The sequence below is a fragment of the Panthera uncia genome, chromosome E3, assembly GCF_023721935.1.
Source record: "Panthera uncia isolate 11264 chromosome E3, Puncia_PCG_1.0, whole genome shotgun sequence".
NCBI lineage: Eukaryota > Metazoa > Chordata > Mammalia > Carnivora > Felidae > Panthera > Panthera uncia.
This window is the reverse complement of record NC_064815.1, coordinates 16708397-16729789: the sequence shown is the minus strand read 5'-3', so window position 1 is coordinate 16729789 and position 21393 is coordinate 16708397. Positions and strand designations below refer to the sequence as shown.

At 47.3% G+C, this 21393-nt stretch overlaps 1 protein-coding gene across 1 annotated transcript; it reads left to right on the top strand.

Moving 5' to 3' along the window:
• The first annotated feature begins 156 nt into the window (after positions 1-156).
• LOC125928016 (eukaryotic translation initiation factor 3 subunit C) lies at positions 157-20825 on the top strand. The gene is made up of 21 exons (XM_049638523.1): positions 157-216; positions 352-490; positions 2028-2093; positions 2196-2385; positions 2783-2908; positions 3095-3149; positions 3278-3387; positions 3791-3918; positions 10880-11039; positions 11163-11266; positions 11711-11852; positions 12047-12172; positions 12307-12400; positions 13128-13318; positions 13531-13755; positions 17230-17593; positions 19792-19951; positions 20046-20111; positions 20201-20288; positions 20404-20566; positions 20654-20825. Exons 2-21 carry the CDS (start codon positions 390-392, stop codon positions 20734-20736), a joined length of 2742 nt encoding a protein of 913 aa, XP_049494480.1. The 5' UTR covers positions 157-216; positions 352-389; the 3' UTR covers positions 20737-20825.
• Positions 20826-21393: the final 568 nt, after the last annotated feature.

Genomic DNA, 21393 nt, shown 5'->3' with positions numbered 1-21393 from the left:
ACATCGCGCAGTACGCTGTGAGACTCTTGAGGAACCGCCTTGCCTGCCAAGGTGACGTCAGGCCGGTCTCCGCCCCTGAGTGGCGCGAAGACCACTGGGAATTGTAGTCGCCGGTGTAGTTCAGCAGCGTCTCCCGGAAGTGCCGTAGCGTCCCGCCTTCCCTCTCTTTCCGTTTCCGCTGTGCCGGCTACGCAGTGTGACTCCCGAGTTGCGACGGTGTGTTTTTCTTGGGCCTTGTTCTTTGGGGAGGGATCGCGGGTCGGGGTACTTGCGGGGACAGTGAGAGGTGGGGGTCGAGAGGTGACGACCCCAGTCCTTTCTTGTGGCCTGTGACTCCGGCTTTCCCCACAGGTCCCGCTGCGCCCGCCGCAGCCTCTCAGCCCGTCGCCATGTCGCGGTTTTTCACCACCGGTTCGGACAGCGAGTCCGAGTCCTCCCTGTCAGGGGAGGAGCTCGTCACCAAACCCGTCGGGGGCAACTACGGCAAACAGTGAGTGGGGGGACTGCGCGGGGGTGACCAGTCGAGGCGTGCGGCGTTAGGCAGGCTCCGCGCGGCCGCGTATGTGGGAGAGGTGGGGAGGGGAGGTGGGGGCGAGAGCGAGAGCGAGTTCTCGAGAGTTCGAGGAACCAGAGCAGTAGTGTTGGCGGGACAGCCTTCATGCTTCGGGGTGCTGTGAATTGTGTACCACCCGCCGGGTACAAAGGATAGAGCCAGAGGTTTCCCACTGGCTGGGTCTGTTGCATCAGCTTCCTAGCTGGCTTATATGTCCACAGCTTCTGTGCCACCTCTCCTCTGCTCGGCATGGGACTCCAACAAAAGTCGTGGTTATTCTGACCGCTAAAAAACGCTGCTCGCAAAAAGAAATCCAGAATGCTCGTTTGGTATTTCAGAGCTGCTTGATGTGGCTCTGAAGCCCAGCCACCTGGCGTTGTGGGCTGGTTCACAAACATCTATTTAAACATCTATTATTTTCCTTTTTTTTCGGGGGGGGGGGTGTTCTCTTAAATACCCTTTCCCTATCTCTGCGAATTAAAATTCTTTGCATCAGTGGAACGTTGTTTCTCCAACTTCCTTCCCACACGTGTCACCTTCACGATTTTTATTTTTTTTTATTTTTATTTTTTTTTTAACGTTTTATTTATTTTTGAGACAGAGAGAGACAGAGCATGAACAGGGGAGGGTCAGTGAGAGGGAGACACAGAATCTGAAACAGGCTCCAGGCTCTGAGCTGTCAGCCCAGAGCCCGACGCGGGGCTCGAACTCACGGACCGCGAGATCATGACCTGAGCCGAAGTCGGCCGCCCAACCGACCGAGCCACCCAGGCGCCCCACCCTCACGATTTTTATATCCCTGTGCGGTTTGAAAACACACATACGTACCCATGTGTACCTACCTGCATGCAATTTTATATTATTGCCGCAATCGGAAAACCAATATGACTTCTAACATAGAAAATGATTGGAAAGATTAATAAAATGGAAGGAAAAGAATGGAAGTGTGTTGCCAGCTGAATGCTGTCTGTGGTCTTATTAAAGAAAAGCGCTAGTAATGGAGATGTTAAAGCCATTAGGACTTTAACCTTGCCGTTGGGCTCTCACACTCTGGGAAACATTGCTTTCTGTGATCTAATTCAAATACCACCTTCTTAACGCCATTTCCTTTCATTCTAGTTGTGGTACCTTGTGTGTGTGTGTGTGTGTGTGTGTGTGTGTATGTGTGTGCTTCGTTAGTTGTGTCTTCATGTAATAAGTTTTCTGACGCTGTGAATAATAAGCACCTTTATTTTTGAGAGGATGGGGATGGTCATTTTTGTAGGTGCAACAGTGACAAAAGGGCATTCTTGAAGCAGGCTTCAATAACGGGGTTATAGATGATGAAGTTTTGAAGAGGAAGACTCAAGGATGAGTGTGGTATGATGGCTTGAATATTTCCATTTTTTCTGTCCCGTCTGAGAAGGGCACTAGAGATCACTTGAAAAGACTGGAGCCAGGAAGGGAAGTTAGTGATCTCTGTTGTTTCAAACAGGCCGTTGTTGCTCAGTGAGGATGAAGAAGATACCAAGAGAGTTGTCCGAAGTGCCAAGGACAAAAGGTGAGGCCAGGGGGAGGCCGGGTGCCGGGGAGTCTCTGCAGCAGTGGTGGCTTTTCTGGTGTCGGTGGGCATGTCCAGTGTGATTTTGGGCGTCCGATCTAGGTTTGAGGAGCTGACCAACCTCATCCGAACCATCCGTAATGCCATGAAGATCCGGGATGTTACCAAGTGCCTGGAAGAGTTTGAGCTCCTGGGGAAAGCATATGGGAAGGCTAAGAGCATCGTGGACAAGGAAGGTGTCCCCCGGTTCTACATCCGCATCCTGGCTGACCTGGAGGACTATCTTAATGAGGTGTGATTCCTGTGGGTAAGGGTGGATCCAGAGGGGATCGTGGTCCTAGGTCCTGCGCCTAACCCACTTCCAGGGATCCTGTCGCCTCTTGGTTGTTTGCTGTGTGTACGGTACTTCCTAGAACATAAGAAACGGGGGGATGAAGCGAGGAGAGGGACCTTTTTCGGCCAAGCATCTTAATCGTATTTGTTTTTATGTTGTTTATCTGTGGCTTCTCTTCTTTTGGTGGTAATACACAAAGGATCTGTTTTAAAAAAATAACAAATATGGTTGGTAAGTAGTGCAGACGGTGTACAGATAGCAAAACTCATAGTGGTGTGCTGAAGCCTGGAGTTTAAGAAGATACCACTTAGTCACAGCCCCCTCTTCCCCCTTTCTGCCCTCTTTTTTCCTTTAGCTGTGGGAAGATAAGGAAGGGAAAAAGAAGATGAACAAGAACAACGCCAAGGCCCTGAGCACCCTGCGTCAGAAGATCCGAAAATACAACCGAGATTTTGAGTCCCATATTACAAATTATAAGCAGGTAGGGATGCTGGAGGCAGACCTTCTGCCCTGTGGGGACGGTGACTCCACGAGTGAGACAAAAGCGTTTGCAAACGGAAGATGTGACTAGAGAAGGAATCAGGTCACGACTGTCTGGGGTGAGGGGGTAGGCTGGGGTGGTGCTTGGCAGGCCTCGTGAATTATTTTCTCGTTTCCCTTTGTCAAGAACCCTGAACAGTCTGCAGATGAAGATGCTGAGAAGAATGAGGAGGATTCAGAAGGTGAGAGGGGACCCCCTTACTGCAGGCGGTTAGAGGCCCAGAGCTGGGGCTTCCCTTGGCCTGGCTTCTTCGCTGCCTTCAGCTTTGCTCTTGACCATCTTGCTCTCTCCTCGCTCCTCTGCCACCAGCCTCTTCGGATGAGGATGAGGATGAGGATGGAGTCAGCGCTGCAGCTTTCCTGAAGAAGAAACCAGAAGCCCCTTCTGGAGACAGTCGCAAGTTCCTCAAAAAAATGGAGGTAAGAGCCAGGGTGAGACTACGAAGGGTGATTTGCCTCCTGTGGACCGTTCTTGGGTTTTTGGGGAGAAGACTCCCAGAACCCTAGGGCTGGGAGGGGTGGGGTTAGTAGAGTCCGGTTTGAGAACAGGCTTCCCCTTGGATTAGAGCGCTGAGCGACCTGGGACAGAGAGAACAGAATAGATTCGGGGCCCAGCTCTGCCCCTGGGGAGCTGTGTGTCCCTGGAGCAAGCCAGCCCTTCGCTCTGGGCCTTGGCGGTCCAGTCCAGCTCCTAATATGCCGATTCACAAATGACCACTCGTGTTCTGCTCCTGAGAGACTCTGGAACGTGTGTTAGCTGGCAGAGCGGGTTGGCCAGTCGGCCTCCTCATCTTCTTCCTGCCGATTCTCTTGTTTCTGTAAGGATGAAGATGAGGACTCGGAAGATTCAGAGGATGATGAAGATTGGGACACGGGTTCCACATCTTCTGATTCAGACTCAGAAGAGGAAGAAGGAAAACAGACCGTGCTGGCCTCAAGATTCCTTAAGAAGTAAGAAAAGTAGTGGTGCTTCAGGCGACAGTGGGGAGGGTGGGAAAGCCTGGCGTCGTCTTGAAGGCTGTTGCTTTTTCCACGGAATCCTTGCGGGTTGTTCAGGCCAGCGGGGGGACCTTGGGGTCAAGTATGTTGGGTGGCTAAGGGCACAAAGCTAATGTGTCTCATGAGATTGAGGATGGGACTTGGAAGCCCCGGAGGCAAATATTTTAACCAGGACATGACTCCCCGCGTGTGGACTGAATGTGAATCTCTTTCTGGCCCCAACCAGCCATGCGTGCAATACTGGACAAGCTCCTTAACCTTTCCAGGTTCTGTCATCTAAAATGAGGGTTACTTGACCCTGCCTCCAAGGGTAGCTAAGAACGATGACATAGGGAAGTGGCTGAGCCCGGGGCCAGCACACGGCACTGCCACTGTTCTCCCTGAGAACGTCGTAGTGTGTAAAACAGAGACCACAGCAAGTCTTCCTGAACTTGGCCGGGACTGTCCTGGAATGGGGAAGGAGTCTGGTTTGGATTCTGGTTCCAGCCCTTAGTCCTGTGGTAGCTGTCAACTTTGCTACGTCACTGAACCTCCATAGGCTCTGTTTCTTTCTCTGAGGTCAAGGTGAAGAGCTGCCCCTGTGCACCTGGCAGGGGTCCAGTGTGGAGCTCACTGGTAACAGTGTTGCTTTCCTATAGGAACTGTTGCTGTTCTTGGGATTTGCTTTGCTTTCAGAAGTTAGGGTTGTGTTGCTTTAGGAGGTAGTGAGTTCCCTGACACTAGAGAGGACCAGGCACAGGCTAGTCTGGGAAGCATTTTTTATTCTGTGCTCCCCTTGACCGGTCAAGTCCAGTGAGCATGCGTATCTGATACGCGTTTACGCACAACACTTCTGACACCATACACGTGGGGTTATTTTTTCTTCCCACCTTCCACTTTCTCCAACTGTCCGGACACCAGCGTGGTGTTCAATATGCAGTTCGGTTCTGAAACTACCCGGAGTTAACTGCAGACCCCACAAGACTGCCCCCATCTCGGACACCAGTGGCAAGTCCAAGTTTGGTTCCTGGACTTCTGACCAACCGGCTGTAAATTCAGAGTTTCCACAATCCCCTCCTCAGTTGAGAATTTGCTAGAACAGCCTAAGGAACGTGGGAAAGCACTTTACCTGCTATTGCCCATTTATTTTAGAGGGGACAACTCAGGAACAGCCGGTTGGAAGACATGCGTAGGGCAGAGTATGGGAGAGCAGGCACAGAGCTCCTATTCCCTCTGGGTGCCCCTCGTTCCTGATACCTTGAGACATTCACCAACTAGGGAGCTTTCTAGACTTCATCATTTAGGGATTTTGGTGGAAGTTTCATTACCTTAGCCTGATGGATTAAGTCATTGATGTCAGTCTCTCCAGTCCTTCTTCCCATCTTAGTGGTCGTGGTGGGGCTGAACATTCCAAAACCCCCAATCATGCCGTCATCTTTCTGGCAACCAGCCCCCCTCCCTTTCCCTGGGCAACCACTGATTTGCTTTCTATCCCTAGAAAAGTTCGCGTTTTCTAGACTTTTACATAAATGGAATCACAGTATGTTACTTGATTGGGAGGGATTTGGGTTCTTTCGCTCAGAATAATTATTTTGAGATTAAATTCATTCTTTTACTTTTCACTTTTTTCCTACTTTTTAACCCATTTCTAGATTGTCTTTTTTTTTTCTCAGTTTGTTTCTCTACTGGCTTGGGAGTTACATCCTATCCTTTTGGAAATTACCCTTGATACATATTTTTTTAATTTTTTTTTTTTTAACGTTTATTTATTTTTGAGACAGAGAGAGACAAAGCATGAACAGGGGAGGGTCAGGGAGAGGGAGACACAGAATCTGAAACAGGCTTCAGGCTCTGAGCTGTCAGCACAGAGCCCGATGCGGGGCTCAAACTCACGGACCGCGAGATCATGACCTGAGCCGAAGTCGGCCGCTTAACCGACTGAGCCACCCAGGCGCCCCGATACATATTTTTTTAAACATGAAATTTTATTTTGTATACCTAGCCCAAAAAACACCTAAAATTAGATTTAGTTAAAATTCCAGTTGACAGAGGTCGGGTTAACCATAGAATCCTCAGAGGTCTTTGACATTGAGTTTGACTTCATAATGTCAAAGAATAATCCAGAGACACTGTTTTACTTGTATTACAAGACCAATTAAAAAAGTTTTTTTTCCTTTTTTAATGTTTATTTTTATTTTTGAGAGAGAGAGCACGAGCATAGGAGGGGCAGAGTGAGAGGGAGACACAGAATCCAAAGCAGGCTCCAGGCTCTGAGCTGTCAGCACAGAGCCCAACGCAGGGCTCAAACCCACAAACTGAGATCGTGACCTAAGCCAAAGTCGGACGCTCAACCAGCTGGGCCACCCAGGCACCCCACACAAGACCAGATTTTAAGATTGACTTCCAACCAAGAAAAAGAAAAAGATTTAGATAATAAAAAGGAACAAGGAGAAAGACAAAAACCACAGATGATATGGAACAGTAAATTCTGATTGCATGTATTTTCTCATTAACTAAGCCAACCAGCATTAGTGTTAGTTGTTAATGGGTTTTCTAGAAGCATGATAGTTTTTCCATAATGTTTGCAGGATCCTTTTTCACCATCTCCATAGTAAGCCAGTCTATATACCCTTTTCCTCAGAATTTCTCAGCTTTTTTTTTTTTTTCAGTGTCTTAAGTTTATTTATTTTGAGAGAAAGAGCATGAGTGTGTGAGAGAGGGGGAGGGACAGAGAGAAAGGGAGAGCAGGCTTCATGCTCAGTGCTCCAGCTCACTCGGGGCTCTGTGTCACAACTGAGAGATCCTCACCTGAGCCGAAATCAGGAGTTGGACGCTTAACCGACTGAGCCACCCAGTTGCCCGTCAGCTTTCATTTCTCTGATTAAAACAAGCATATAAAGGAATGGATTTAATCTCAAGAGTTTGTCTCTTTTTCATGAGATGTCGTCTCTTAATGTCTAGCAACATTAAGGCACCTGGATATTAGGTAGTGGCTTTGGGCAGAAAATATGAGGACAATCAAAGATATTATAAGAAACACAAGAGTCTGTGTTTTATAAAGAAGCAGCTCTGAATTTTTTTTTAAGTTTGAGAGAGCGGGGGGGGGGGGGGGGGGGGGGGGGCGCGGAGAGAGAGAGAATTCAAGCAGACTCCGCACTTCCAGCACCAAGCCTGATGTGGGGCTCAAACCCATGAATCATGAGATCATGACCTGAGCCAAAATGACGCTTAATGGACTGAGCTACCCAGGCACCCCAGTTTAGGGAACTTTTTCTTTTTAATATTTATTTTAAGAGAGCATGTGCACTCTTGCATGTGTGAGTGGGACAGGTGGAGAGAGAGAATCCCAAGCAGACTCCACACTTAGTGTGGAGCCCCATGTCGGGCTTGATCTTACGACCACAAGGTCATGACCTGAGCTGATACCAAGAGTCAGATGCTTAACCAACTGAGCCATCCAGGTGTCCCCCAGTATAGTGAACTTTTAAAATCAAATAGCTTTTTTCTTTTTTTTTCTTTTTTCCTCATGTGGCTTCTTTTCTTTTTCTATTATTTATTTTCTGAGAGCACGTGAGACGGGGAGGGGGTGGAGAGAGAGAGAGAAAGAATGAATCCCAAGCAGGCTCCATGCTTAGCATGGGGCCAGATACGGGACTCGATCGCTCAATTCTGGGATCATGACCTGAGCTAAAATCAAGAGTTGGACGCTGAACTGACTGAATCACCCAGGCGACCCACAAGTGGCTTTTTCCTTTCTTTCTTTTCTTTTTTCTTTTTTTTTCTTTTCTTTTCTTTTCTTTTCTTTTCTTTCTTTCCTTTTTTTTCATTATTTTTGAGAGAGAGAGCACGAGTGGGGGAGGGGCAGAGAGACAGAGAATCACAGACAGAGACACAGAATCCAAAGCAGGCTCCAGGCTCTGAGCTGTCAGCACAGAGCCTGATGTGGGACTCAAACCCACGAACTGTGAGATCATGACCTGAGCCAAAGTTGGGCACTCAACCAACTGAGCCAACCAGATGCCCTCGCTTTTCTCTTAATTGATTTATTTTTCAGGGTATTTGTCCAGGTACAATAAGATGTTATTCATTGCACGTTTTTATTATAGTCTTGACTTTATTTATTATGGTATTTATTTAGGGTTAATCAGTTCTTAGCTAAGGAAATTAATATGAGGTTGGGGCTAAAATGTGTATTTAATTTGCTGTATGGGCCACGTTAGAGGTAAATGACAGATTATACAGTAATGTTTCTGAATTTATAATTAGGGTAGGAATTCTTAAGTACAGACTAATGAAATCTAATGTCTTAAATCCTTTCTGATAAATTGCCAAGTTAGACTTTTTTTTTTCTATTCATTCCACAAATATTTATTGACTACCTGCCATGTTAAATGTATTGGTTCACAACAACCTTGGGAGTTCTGAGGGTGAAATCTGAAACCAGTCTCTACATGGAGGACAGGGAAAGACCAAGGAAAGAGGCAGATGATTCCAGGTTGGTTTGTGGCAGGTTTAATAAGCAAAGGGACTCATATACAAGACTTATCTTGGGAGGCTACGAGACTAGTGTTATCTCCGCACCCGCCTACCTGAATCATAAAAGTATAGATAGAGGTCTTAACGTGATAGTGTCACATATACAGTCCAGATGGTCTTAACACATCACTCACAAGGTTGCATTCTGGAAACGGCCCCCAAAGTGGGAATGGTGGGCAGAATGTATGTTGCAAGGACAGGGGAGAGGGTAAGGAGCCTCCTGTTGCCTGTGTCCAGCTCAAGGGTTAACTGGCAGTCTTATCCCTTTGATGGCCTTCCAGCAGTGAGTTATCAAGATTTTTTTGAAATTTAGATAATACTTAATTGTCGAAAAGGTTAGCGGAGAAAAAAGGCAAAAAAGATTAACATATCTTTAGTCTTGGGGCACCTGGGTGGCTCAGTCAGTTAAGTGTCCAACTTTGGCTCAGGTCATGATCTCGTGGTTTGTGAGTTCAAGCCCTGCATCAGGCTTTCTGCTTTCAGGACAGAGTCTGCTTCAGATCCTGTCTCTCTCTCTCAAAAATAATAAACATTAAAACAAACAAACACATCTTTAGTCTCTTGGCCATGTGTTTAAGTAGAAGTGTATTTGGTGATGCTCTTTTGCAACAGTAGCTTGTCTCTGTTGGATGTATAACTGAGAGCATAAACATTAGTTTTCTGGTAATTTCTAACAACATGTGAATATACCAAAGTGTTATCTGTCATAGTAGAGAGGTCAAGCCAAGTTTTAGTCTTTCAGTTAGAATTTCGTAGGGTGAGAAGGGCTGCCTGGTTGGCTCAATCGGAGTGTGCCACTGTTGACCTCAGGGTTGTGGTTTGAGCCCCATGTTGGGTATAGAGATTACTTAAAAATAAAATCTTAAAAAAGAAATTTTTTTTTCATAGGGTAAGAGTTGTGTTTTTGAAGTATAAATCCCAACCCCCTCAGGGTTAGGAGTAAAACTTTAGGGTGAGAAAGATGAAGGTCTTTTGAAGTTTAAGCTGCATTGGTTTTTAAATAGCATTAGGTTTTTTGATCTTCTCAGAGCTTTAGAGTTGATATGACCAAGAGATTTCAGTTTAATGAACATACTTTGCATGTTTGCAAAGTATTTTACCTATAAAGTGAGTTTTTATCATTAGTATGGCAGTAGTATGGAGAGAAAACGAACAAGCTGTTAAGAGTTGTGGCGTACGTCCTCTGGCAAGGGGAAAAGTTTAATCCAGCTGGCAAGTGTATAAACTATTTCTAAAATATATTCAGACCTTTTAAACAATTCAAATGAAATTTATTTTTATTTTTTATTAATTTTTTTAATGTTTATTTTTGAGAGAGGGCAAGTGGGGGAGGGGCAGAGAGAGGGGGACAGAGGATCCCAAGCAGGCTCTGCACTGACACCAGCAAGCCTGATACAGAGATGAAACTCACGAACCTCGAGATCATGACCTGAGCCAAAGTTGGACACTCAATCGACTAAGCCACCCAGGTGCCCCAAAATTTATTTTTAGATGTCTAAATGGCAGTTGATGGGGTGCCTGGATGGCTCAGTTGGTTGAAAATCCGACTGTTAATTTCCGCGCAGGTCACGATCCTAGGGTTGTAGGATCAAGCCCCGTATTGGCGTGGAGCCTGCTTAAGATTCTCTCTCTCCTTCTGCTCCTCTCCCCTGCTTGTGTGCCCTCTCTGTTGATAATTTGTCTTTTGAAACTGGAAAGATTTTTTTGTTAGTATCTGTGTAAAGTTTGTGATAACTTCTCTCTGATTTGGGGTTTGTATTTCATTAGATAAGTATTAAAGCCTGGAGATGGTTTCAGACACCAAGTGGCTTAAGACCACTTTGGGGTAGCCACTGATCTTTTTCACTTTTGTGGGAGAATTTTGTTGTCTTACGCTATTGTTTTTTAAATTCAGAACTTAGGTTAATTGTCATAAGCAGGGAGCAGACAGTCTAGGAACAGCAGTTTTTTTACACTAAGTTCAAACTGATTAGTTGTTGGCTGGTGAAAAGATCAGTCTGGATAGAGCAACTAGCATTAAAGCTACATAGCTTATCAAGATAGGTTTTTCTGGAAAACCTGAGAGGTTAGCTATGGGACAACATGGCAGGCTGCTTTTGTGTCTCCCGCGGCTGGGTGGGCCCCTCTACCTCATTAGACCAGGCCACACTGTTTCCACCATAAGAGTTTCTTAGTGGGTGTGATATGGTGACAGACCTTGGTAAGTAGCCTGTCAAGTTCACAAGCTTGATAGTCCTTGCTTTGGTTATGGTTATGGTTATGGTTGACTCAAGCTCATTCTCACAGATTGTAACTTGAACCCAGGGCTGGATGGAGGGAAAGGGGAAGTTCATGGGAAGAAGCAGCCTCAGAGGTGGACTGGGACTGGTCTTTCACCTTCTCCCATGTCTCCTGGCAGGGCCCCTACCACCGAGGAGGACAAGAAGGCGGCCGAGAAGAAACGAGAGGACAAAGCCAAGAAGAAGCACGATAGGAAATCTAAGCGCCTGGATGAGGAGGAGGAGGACAATGACGGCGGAGAGTGGGAAAGGGTCCGGGGGGGTGTGCCCCTTGTTAAGGTGAGGACAGTAGTATCAAGATGAATTGGGAAATGGTTTGGTAGAGCATACAGCTGTCTCCCTGCCCCACTCAGGGCTTGGGAGAAAAGTTAGGGCAAGAATGATGGGACATGTGTTGCCTAGGAGAAACCAAAAATGTTTGCCAAGGGAACTGAGATCACCCATGCTGTTGTCATCAAGAAACTGAATGAGATCCTACAGGCACGAGGCAAGAAGGGAACTGATCGGTAAGATTCACGGGCCTGGACTGGGAATGCTCTTTTTCTTTAAGACACAGGTAGAGATTAGTGGGGAAATAGTGCTGTTTTGGGAAGACCTATATGTGGCTATAGTTGAAGGAATGGTATTCGTGGAACTTACCGGTCCAGTTTCTGCTATTGACTCTCTCTTTGATCTTAAACCAATCACTTAACCTTTTGGGATTGTTTGCTCATCTGTAACACGGAAATGATGCTCTCTTTAGTTATTTGGTGCCTAAAGGGGATGGCAGATTGTTAGTGTTATTGCTGCTTCTGTTTGGAATTTATAAAGGAGAAGCAAGGACGCGGGTGGTGAGGTTAGGGGGTTAGTGGGAATGACACTGCCTTGCTTGTTGGCAGAGGGCACATTGCGTGACAGGAGGAGGGTTTTGATTTGTCTCCGATGCCTCACCCACCTGTGCTCCCCTCCAGTGCAGCCCAGATTGAGCTGCTACAGCTGCTCGTTCAGATTGCATCTGAAAACAACCTGGGAGAGGGTGTCATAGTCAAGATCAAGTTCAATATCATCGCCTCTCTTTATGACTACAACCCAAACCTGGCCACGTACATGAAGGTGAGGGCAATGAAGAACCATCCCAGAGCTGAGCTGGTGGGTTGGGGGTGTGGGGTGCCTAGTGTCTTAAAACTCGAGGGCTGTGGAAGCAGTCTTGGTAGTTGAAGGCCCTGTGGATTCCTGGTGAAGGAGTTCTTGGGAGGCCTCTGTTTCTTCCACCTTCACACCTCTGACTGCCATCTGATCTCTTGCAGCCTGAGATGTGGCAGAAGTGCCTAGACTGCATCAATGAGCTCATGGACATCCTGTTTGCAAACCCCAACATCTTTGTTGGAGAGAACATTCTGGAAGAGAGTGAGAACCTGCACAATGTTGACCAGGTAAAGAGAGAAATTGGAGGCTAATTGGAGGTGTATGTTTTTTCCTTGGGAAGGCTCAGTGGAGACAGGAGGGTTGAAGTCTGGCACTGAGATCTGGGCTAATTTATTTGCTCCTCCCCTACCTTCCTTTTCAGCCACTGCGTGTCCGTGGCTGTATCCTAACCCTGGTGGAACGAATGGATGAAGAATTTACCAAAATAATGCAAAATACTGATCCTCACTCCCAAGGTGAGCCTGGGCAAGCGTGGGCATCAGTTAGAGGAAAGGTGCAGGGAATGAAACAAAGCGTTATATTAGCAGAGTGTCTGGGGAGCCAGCCCTTACTTAGCCCAGCATTCACACACACGACCTGGGAAGATGCTAGGCCCCACCCCCATCACTTCTGATTCAGTAGATCTGGGGAAGGGGCTCCAAATTTTGCATTTCTTACATGTTCCCAGGTGATGCTGCTGTCTGGGGACTACACTTTGAAAATCCTTGAGGTCTGGCCTCAGTCCACTTTGCTTAGCTTGGATCCAGAGGCATTTGGGTTGGGGGAAATACAGGACGCTTACTCCGTGAAATTGGAGTGTGCCCACCTGTCCCCTGGGTCAGGCGTGTAGTGATGAACAAGTCAGCCAGAGGCCTTTCAGGCTCGTGGAGCTTACGATTTGGTGCTGGAGAAAGGAGAAAGCCATTTCAGTAAGTAAATAAATGAGACAGTTCTAGATCATGGCTGGAGAAGGCGACAGAAAGCAGGGGCCGTTGGCATGGGGGGAGGTTCGTCGGAAGAGCACACCCGACGGGAATGGAAAGCGACTTCGGTGTGTCCAGGGAGGGGATGGTGTTTTCAGGGCACCGTGAGGAGACTTCGCTGATGGGCGCAGAAACCACATGGAGCTAACTGGGTTGGTCGGGGACGCACGATGAGGAGAGGCGGGTGCCTGGCTGAGATGAGGGACGCCCTCCTTTCCAGAGTACGTGGAGCACCTGAAGGATGAGGCGCAGGTGTGTGCCATCATTGAGCGCGTGCAGCGCTACCTGGAGGAGAAGGGCACCACTGAGGAGATCTGTCGCATCTATCTGAGGCGCATCCTCCACACCTACTACAAGTTTGACTACAAGGCCCATCAGCGGCAGCTTACCCCCCCTGAGGGCTCCTCGAAGGTGAGTCTTAGCAGCCAAGTCACAGCGGGAGGGAAGTGCCTGTCAGGACTTCGTGGCAGATCTGTTCCCTGGGAATTCTCGGGGGTGGAGCAGGGAGGGAGACTCGGAGGGACTAGACGGAGGCTGGACGGCGTCTCACCTTTGATCGCGGAGGCCTGAGCCATTGTCTCTACGGTACTTTCCTTTCGACGACATCCCCCCCCTCCCCCCAGTCTGAGCAAGACCAGGCAGAAAACGAGGGCGAGGACTCCGCTGTGCTGATGGAGAGGCTGTGCAAGTACATCTATGCCAAGGACCGCACAGACCGTATCCGCACGTGCGCCATCCTCTGCCACATCTACCACCACGCCCTGCACTCCCGCTGGTACCAGGCCCGCGACCTCATGCTCATGAGCCACCTACAGGACAACATTCAGCATGCGGACCCGCCAGTGCAGGTAGGATGGGAAAGAGGCGCTCTGGCCCCGGTGGCAAAGGGAAGACCCGGCCAGGCCCCTGTCTGGAGGCAGAATGGCTCGGCCAGGTTAGTCACCTCTCTGGCCGGTGCAGACGTGAGCGGGCGCTTGGTCCTTCCCAGATGCCAGCATTCTCTGATCCCCCTGCACATTAGCATATTATTTCCTGTTCTGACACCACTGGAGTCCTCTGGGATGGAGCTTTGGGTTCAGCTAACATTTTTCATCCCTACTGCGTGTCTAGTTCAGAGCATTAGGAGAGCTCTTGTTTTAATAGGAGGAGAACGGTAGCAAGTTGTTCAACTAAGGAAAGACGGGACCCGGATGCAGGGTGATGTGTTAGGACCTCTACGCGTGTGGCAGTAGTGGGGGACATTTTCACATAGGAGTGCGGTGTCATCTAGGTGCAGATCTGTAAGTGTGTATTTGAAACAGTGAAGCAGTATTGACGTGGTGAATCCATGGTGAACCCGAGCGGTGGCGGTTTTTAAACAGCGCTTCCATTTGTTCTCTTTTATTCCAGTGTATGAATTTATCACAAGTTCTTGATGTGTCTTCTTCTTGGTAGATGCCTCGTCTGTTTCCAGCATGGGGCTGTTATAAAGAAGCTGTCATGAGCATTTATAAGCCTTTGTGTGGTTGTATGTTTTCTCCTGGGTAAATGGTTGAGAGTAGAACTGCTGTGTGCTAGTTTAGGTCTGCGTCCAGTCATAAGAAACCCAAAAGTGCCGACGCCACTTTACACTCCTGCCATAATGTGTGGATATTATAGTTCTTGTCGATATTTGGCATTTTCAGTCTTAATATAAGCCACGTTGGTCGTTATGTGGTAGTATCTCATCATGGCACTGATTTGTATCTCCCTCATAACCTGAAGTTGAGTACTTTTTCACGTTTATTGATTCTTTGTCTTTTTTTTTTTTTTTTTAAACTTTTGTTTATGCTTGAGAGAGAGTGTGCACGCGCGCATGCAAGAAGGGGTTGGGGACAGAGAGAGAGGGAGACAGAGGATCCAGAGTAGGCTCTGCTCTGACAGCACAGAACCCGAAGCAGGAGTCAATTCAAACCATGAGATCATGACCTGAGCCAAAGTCGGACGCTTAACCGACTGAGCCACCCTGGTGCCCCTCTTTATGTCTCTTCTTTCGTGAAATGTCTGGTCACCTCTTCCCTGTCCTCCATTTTGAAGATTGGATTGTTCCATTTTTTTATTATTGGATACCAATCCTTTGTCATATAAATGTTTTCCAAATATTTTGTTCCTGTCTGTGGTCTGCCTGTTCATTTTTAACACCATGTCTTGTGGTGTAGTCTAATTTATCAGGGTTTTTTTAGTGCTTATTACTTTCGGGATCCTATCTAATGAAATCTTTGCAGTTCATGAAGATACTTGTTTTTTTTTAAGTTCTTAAAAGTCTTAGCTTTCACGTTTAGATCTACGATTTTGATATATGGTATGAAGTTAGTATATTTTTGTTTTGTTTCCTTCATTCATCTCTGTCCTTAGGCCAGTCCCACACTGTCTTGATTCCTCTGCCCGTAGAGTAAGTCTCCCAAGTCAGGTAGTAGGAGTCTTCCCACTTTGTTCTTTTTTAAGATGCTTTGAGTATTCTGTGACCTTTGCATTTCCACATAAATCTTCAAATTCTCTTGTCAATTTCCACAAAAATGCCTGTTGGAATTTTATGGAATCTGTAAATGAATTTTGAGAGGACTGACATCTTAACAACATTGAACCTTTGGATCTAAACACTTTATCTTTTTGTTTTATTTGTTTCTGCAGTTTTCTGTGGATTTCACTGTAGATGCATTACACATCTTCTAAGAAATTATTCCTGAATGTTACGAGTTTCAATGCTGTGTAAATGGACTTGTTTTTTATCTCAGTTTCTAATTGCTAATTAACTACTTGTGTATAAGAAAAACGATTCATTTTTGTATTTTGGCCTTGAATGCATCTGTTGGGCTAAATTCACTTATTTGGTTTAGCATTCAATAGATAATCCTTAAGATTTTCTGCTAAAGCACTCACGTCACGTACACGTAGACAGTTTTATTACTATGTCAGTCTTTAGGACTTTCCTTTTTTATTTCTTGCCATGTTGTGGTAACTCAAATTTCCAGTACTTAGTGCTGAGTAGAAGTACTGAGAGCAAGCACCTTGTCTTGCCCCCCAGCCTTAGGGGAGCAGTCGGCATTTTACCACTGAGTGTGATGTTAGCAGTAGCATTTTTGTAGGTACATTTTCTCAGATTGAGGAAGTTCTTTTCTGATTCTAGCTGACCAAGAATTTTTGTCCTAAATAGATGTTGAATTTTGTCCAGAGCTTTTTCTGCATCTGCTGAAATGATGCAATGATTTCTCCTTTATTGTGTTCATAGGGTGAGTAACCATGGTTTTAGATTTTTGTATCAGCTTTTCATTCCAGAGATACATCCCCGTTGATCATGATATATTATGTCATTCATCTATTGCTGCATTTTGTTTGCTAATATTTTTTCAGGCTCTTTGCATCTGTGTTCATGACTGATACTGACCTGTATACTTCTGTTGTTATAATAAAGAGTTTATCTGCCCCCACCCCCAGAAATCTGCACCACCTGAAATCTTCCCGTCTTAATTAGTGGCAAGTCCATACTTCAGTTGCCTAGGCCAGAAGCCTCGGAGTCGTTAGTTCTTATTTTTCTCTCATGTGCCACATCTCATTCCCCAGCCGTTCCTGTTCAGAGTCCATACCTGACCACTCATTACTTCCATCGCTCCCCTCTGGCCTGAGCCACTGTCATCTTCCTGGTGTCTGTTTCTGCTCTTACTTCCCTTCCCTTCACTTCCCTACAGCAGCCAGGGTTAACCTCGTTAAGTCAGATTATACCACCTGTTTTCTCAGAACCTTCCCATGGTTTCCCATCTCAACATCCTTAACGTGGCTTCCAGGGCCGTGTGCTTGCCTCTCCAATTTATGCTCACCTCTTTACTGGCTCGGGCTGAATCACACTCCTTGTTCCTTGAGTGCACCTGGCACAGTTCTTCCATAAAGCCTTTGCATTGACTTTTCCTTTTTTTCTAGAATACTCTTCTCCCAGATATCTGCATGACTTTTTCTATCAGGTTTCTATTTAAACTTTACCTTCAAAATGAGGCCTCCCCTGGTTATCCTATGGAAAAATTGTGAGTTCCTACCACCACCGCCACCACCCAGACTCCCTTCTTAACTCTTCTGTTTAATTTTTCTCCTTGGCATGAGTCACTGTCTGCATGCTGTGGTTATTTTGTCCTCCATACCCTTATCCCTAGAACGTAAGCTCCGCGGAAGGATAGCGACTCGCGTGTTTTGCTCCCTGTCCCGGCCCACAGCCCGGTGCCCGGCACCAGTGGGTGCTCGGTGTAGATTTCTGGAGCAGATGAACAGCTTGCCTCATGGTCGTCACTTCTGAGTGCATTGCCCTTTGTCCCCAGATCCTGTACAACCGCACCATGGTGCAGCTGGGCATATGTGCTTTCCGCCAAGGCCTGACCAAGGACGCTCACAACGCCCTGCTGGACATTCAGTCGAGCGGCCGGGCCAAGGAGCTTCTGGGCCAGGGTCTGCTGCTGCGCAGCCTGCAGGAGCGCAACCAGGAGCAGGAGAAGGTGGAGCGGCGCCGGCAGGTGCCCTTCCACCTGCACATCAACCTGGAGCTGCTGGAGTGCGTGTATCTGGTGTCCGCCATGCTCCTGGAGATCCCTTACATGGCTGCCCACGAGAGTGATGCTCGCCGGCGCATGATCAGCAAGCAGTTCCATCACCAGCTGCGCGTGGGCGAGCGGCAGCCCTTGCTGGGTGAGTGTGGGGCTCTGCGGTGCCGCAGACTCCCCTCATCGGGCCCTCGCTTCCCCTTTATTCGGAGGATTACGAGAAGCTGAAGGGAATAACTTCCACCCGAGATGATTCTGTCTGATGGGATGATCTCTCCACGTGTAACCTAGAAGTGTTCCTTTTACTCAATAGTCTCTGCAGTCTCTTGCTGTGGGATATGGTGTCTTAGCTTACAGATTAAGCTCCTTACTTCCTGTCATTCTTCTCTTCAGTCGATGTTTCCCAGCATTATCTTTTTTTTTTTTTTTTTTTTTTTTTTTTTAAGTAGGCTCCACGCCCAGCGTGGAGCCAGTGTGGGGCTTGAATTCATGACCCTCAGATCAAGACCTGAGCTGAGGTCAAGAGTTGGTCTCTTAACCATCTGAGCCACCCAAGCACCCCCTCAGCATTATCTACCTACCAAATTTATGATGTTATACACCCCCAGTACCTTCCAGAGTTCTTCATTGTCTATGGAATAAAGTCCAGCCTCCTTAACTAAGTTAAACTCTTCATGACCTGACTCCAATGATAGTTTTTATTTAACACAAACTTACATAGTACCTTTTTTCTGGCTGGCACCGTTTTAAGTGTTTTCCAGATAACGATACTGTTTTATAAATAATACATTTAATTGTCGTTAGTAATAACCGTGTGATATGGGTACCGTTATTAACTTCTTGTTTTCTGAGGCATGGGGGTTAAGTGACTTAACCCAAGTCTTGGTTGGTTAACCAAGTTAACCCGAGGTTAACACAGCTGATATGTGTCTCTCTAATCTTTCTTTTTTTCTCATTTTTCCTTTTGTGCACATTGTTTTCTACCAACCCAACTAGACCTTTGGCATTTGAAAATCTAACATTGGCTCCTTTGATCACTTGAAGGTCTGATCGATCATTCCAGGGGTTGAATGGGATGTGATTTCACTGGGAAAGGAATGGTGCCCTTCTGGTGGGGTTGGTGCCTGAAGGACTTGGTGAGGGACCAAGCTTACTGTCCACAGCCACATCCCCTCAGTTCTGTCCTCTACTGGTTGTGTTAACTGCTGGTGCCCCTTTTACAAATTTTGTCTGCCTTGTGTAGTGAAACTTTGTTTTCTTTTAATTGGAAAATTTATAGTGAAAGTCTGTTTCCAGCATCACTTACAGCTCTCTGGTTCACTACAGTCCCTGCCTCTCTATTACTGTCTAAAACCAAAAGGCAGTTTCTGTCTCTGTTCTGCACTACTGTTCGTTTTATGTAGAGAAATACTCCTTTGAACCTCTAACTTTGCCTCTTTTAAATTTTTTTTTTTTTTTAACGTTTATTTATCTTTGAGACAGAGAGAGACAGAGCATGAACGGGGGAGGAGCAGAGAGAGAGGGAGACACAGAATCGGAAGCAGGCTCCAGGCTCTGAGCCATCAGCCCAGAGCCCGACGTGGGGCTCAAACTCACGGACCGTGAGATCGTGACCTGAGCCGAAGTCGGACGCTTAACCGACTGAGCCACCCAGGCGCCCCTAACTTTGCCTCTTTTAAAAGTCACAGAGTAGAAGCTGACCAGAAGTGTGTTCTCTTAGCCTTATACATTTCTCTTTGGGGCTGATCTGTTATACCTTTGAGCTTGCTGTCTGTTCCAGGTTCTGCCATGTTCGTGTTTCTTTATACCTACCATCCATTTCCAGTCTTAAGAGTTTTTGCACTTGCCTGTCAACTCGGAATTCCTGTGACTCTTTTTAGCCACGTTTTCTCTTCCTGGCTTGTCTTTAAGGAAAAATTAGCTGAACAGCGTGATATACAGATCTGTTCAAAATCATGAAGGTAGTATAAGAAGGAATGAAGTTTGGTAACTGTTTTTCCAGCTGAGATATTAGAAATTGTTTTAGGTCAAGAAACCTCCTAAGAACCTGATGAAAGCTGGGGACCTTTCCCTGGGAAGATGTACATGAGGATAGGCGCAACAATTTGCCAACATTTTCAAGGCGCTCACCAGTCCCGATGCGTGTCATAAACTGATTTAGTCCAAATAAACGTATTCTGATGTTAAGTGATTTCTGCAATCACATGGCTATTTAATGGGGAGCTGGGAGAGTCCCAGTCTGATTGTTTGCTCTCTCGTCCAGTGTTCCTCCTTGAATAGTGCCCAAGGTGGGAGCTATGTTGCCAAGCTTCCCTAAGCCCTGCCTTATTCCCAACCTTTCAGGTCCCCCTGAGTCAATGAGGGAACATGTGGTGGCTGCCTCCAAAGCTATGAAGATGGGCGACTGGAAGACCTGCCACAGTTTCATCATCAATGAAAAGATGAATGGCAAAGTGTGGGACCTTTTCCCTGAGGCTGACAAAGTCCGAACCATGCTGGTTAGGTGAGCGGAAAGGAAGGCCATGGTGGGTGGGGAAGACAAGACTGGTTGGTCTCCTTCAGTGGAGATGTTCCCCCTTTCTCCCTTCTCCCCACAGGAAGATCCAGGAAGAGTCACTGCGGACCTACCTCTTCACCTACAGCAGTGTCTATGACTCCATCAGGTAGGATGGGCCCCGAGGACGTACAGGGGGCCCAGCTTCGTAGTCAAAGCTCCTAATTGCTCCCTGCTTCCTGCCTTGCTTCTCCACAGCATGGAGACCCTGTCTGACATGTTTGAACTGGACCTGCCCACCGTGCACTCCATCATCAGCAAGATGATCATTAACGAGGAGTTGATGGTAAGGGCCAGGGTGATACGTGGGCAGGCAGGTGGAGTCATGGGGAGTTCCAGTGGAGATCTCCAGTCAGCTTAGAGACCTGTGTCGCGTCCGTTCTCTCTCTCCCTCCCATCAGGCCTCCCTGGACCAGCCGACGCAGACCGTGGTGATGCATCGCACCGAGCCCACCGCCCAACAGAATCTGGCTCTGCAGCTGGCTGAGAAGCTGGGCAGCCTGGTGGAAAATAATGAGCGGGTGTTTGACCACAAGCAGGGGACCTACGGTGGCTATTTCCGAGGTAAGTGGTTCTGTTTCTCTGCTCTCCCAGGGTGCTGGCCCCCTTCCTGCCTCTTCACTGTCATTCACCTCCTCCCCCGTCCTGCAGACCAGAAGGACGGCTACCGCAAAAACGAGGGCTACATGCGCCGGGGTGGCTACCGCCAGCAGCAGTCTCAGACAGCCTACTGATCACTTCCTCTGTTCCTGTGGCCTCACCCATTCAACCCCGAAGTCCTCAACCACACTCTGACTTATTAAAGTTCTGTTTTGAGTTGTTACGGTTCCTGTTGTCTGCATGTCGCCACAGAGGTGGGTCGGACATGTTCATTTGCTAATTGTATTTCTGCGCCTTCCGCCACATGATAGGCACGAGGCTCAGGACGCAGAGGTGACTTGTGCATGTCGCTGACTTCAGAGCTTGCTGCTCTTTGACATTCGATAGAAAGTTCTAATAACATGTGAGAAGTTGCTTTTTTTTTTAACGTTTGTTTATTTTTGAGAGCGAGAGAGAGCACGAGCGGGAGGGGCAGAGAGAGGGAGACACAGAATCGGAAGCAGGCTCCAGGCTCTGAGCTGTCAGCACAGAGCCCAACGAGAGGCTTGAACCCACGAACCGCGAGACCATGTCCTGAGCCGAAGTCAGGCTTGCCGAGCCACCCAGGTGCCCCATGTGATAAGTTCTAACGGTATGAAAGGCAGTGGGTGTGCCGAATAGGATGTAGTGATGGTTGGACCTTGGTGGGGGTTGGGTGGTGGTTCCCCAGGCAGGGAAAAGGGAGAGTTAGTGTAGACCCATGTGAAGTATGGTCTTGGGACCAGTGTGGGTCCACGGTTAACCTGTCTGCG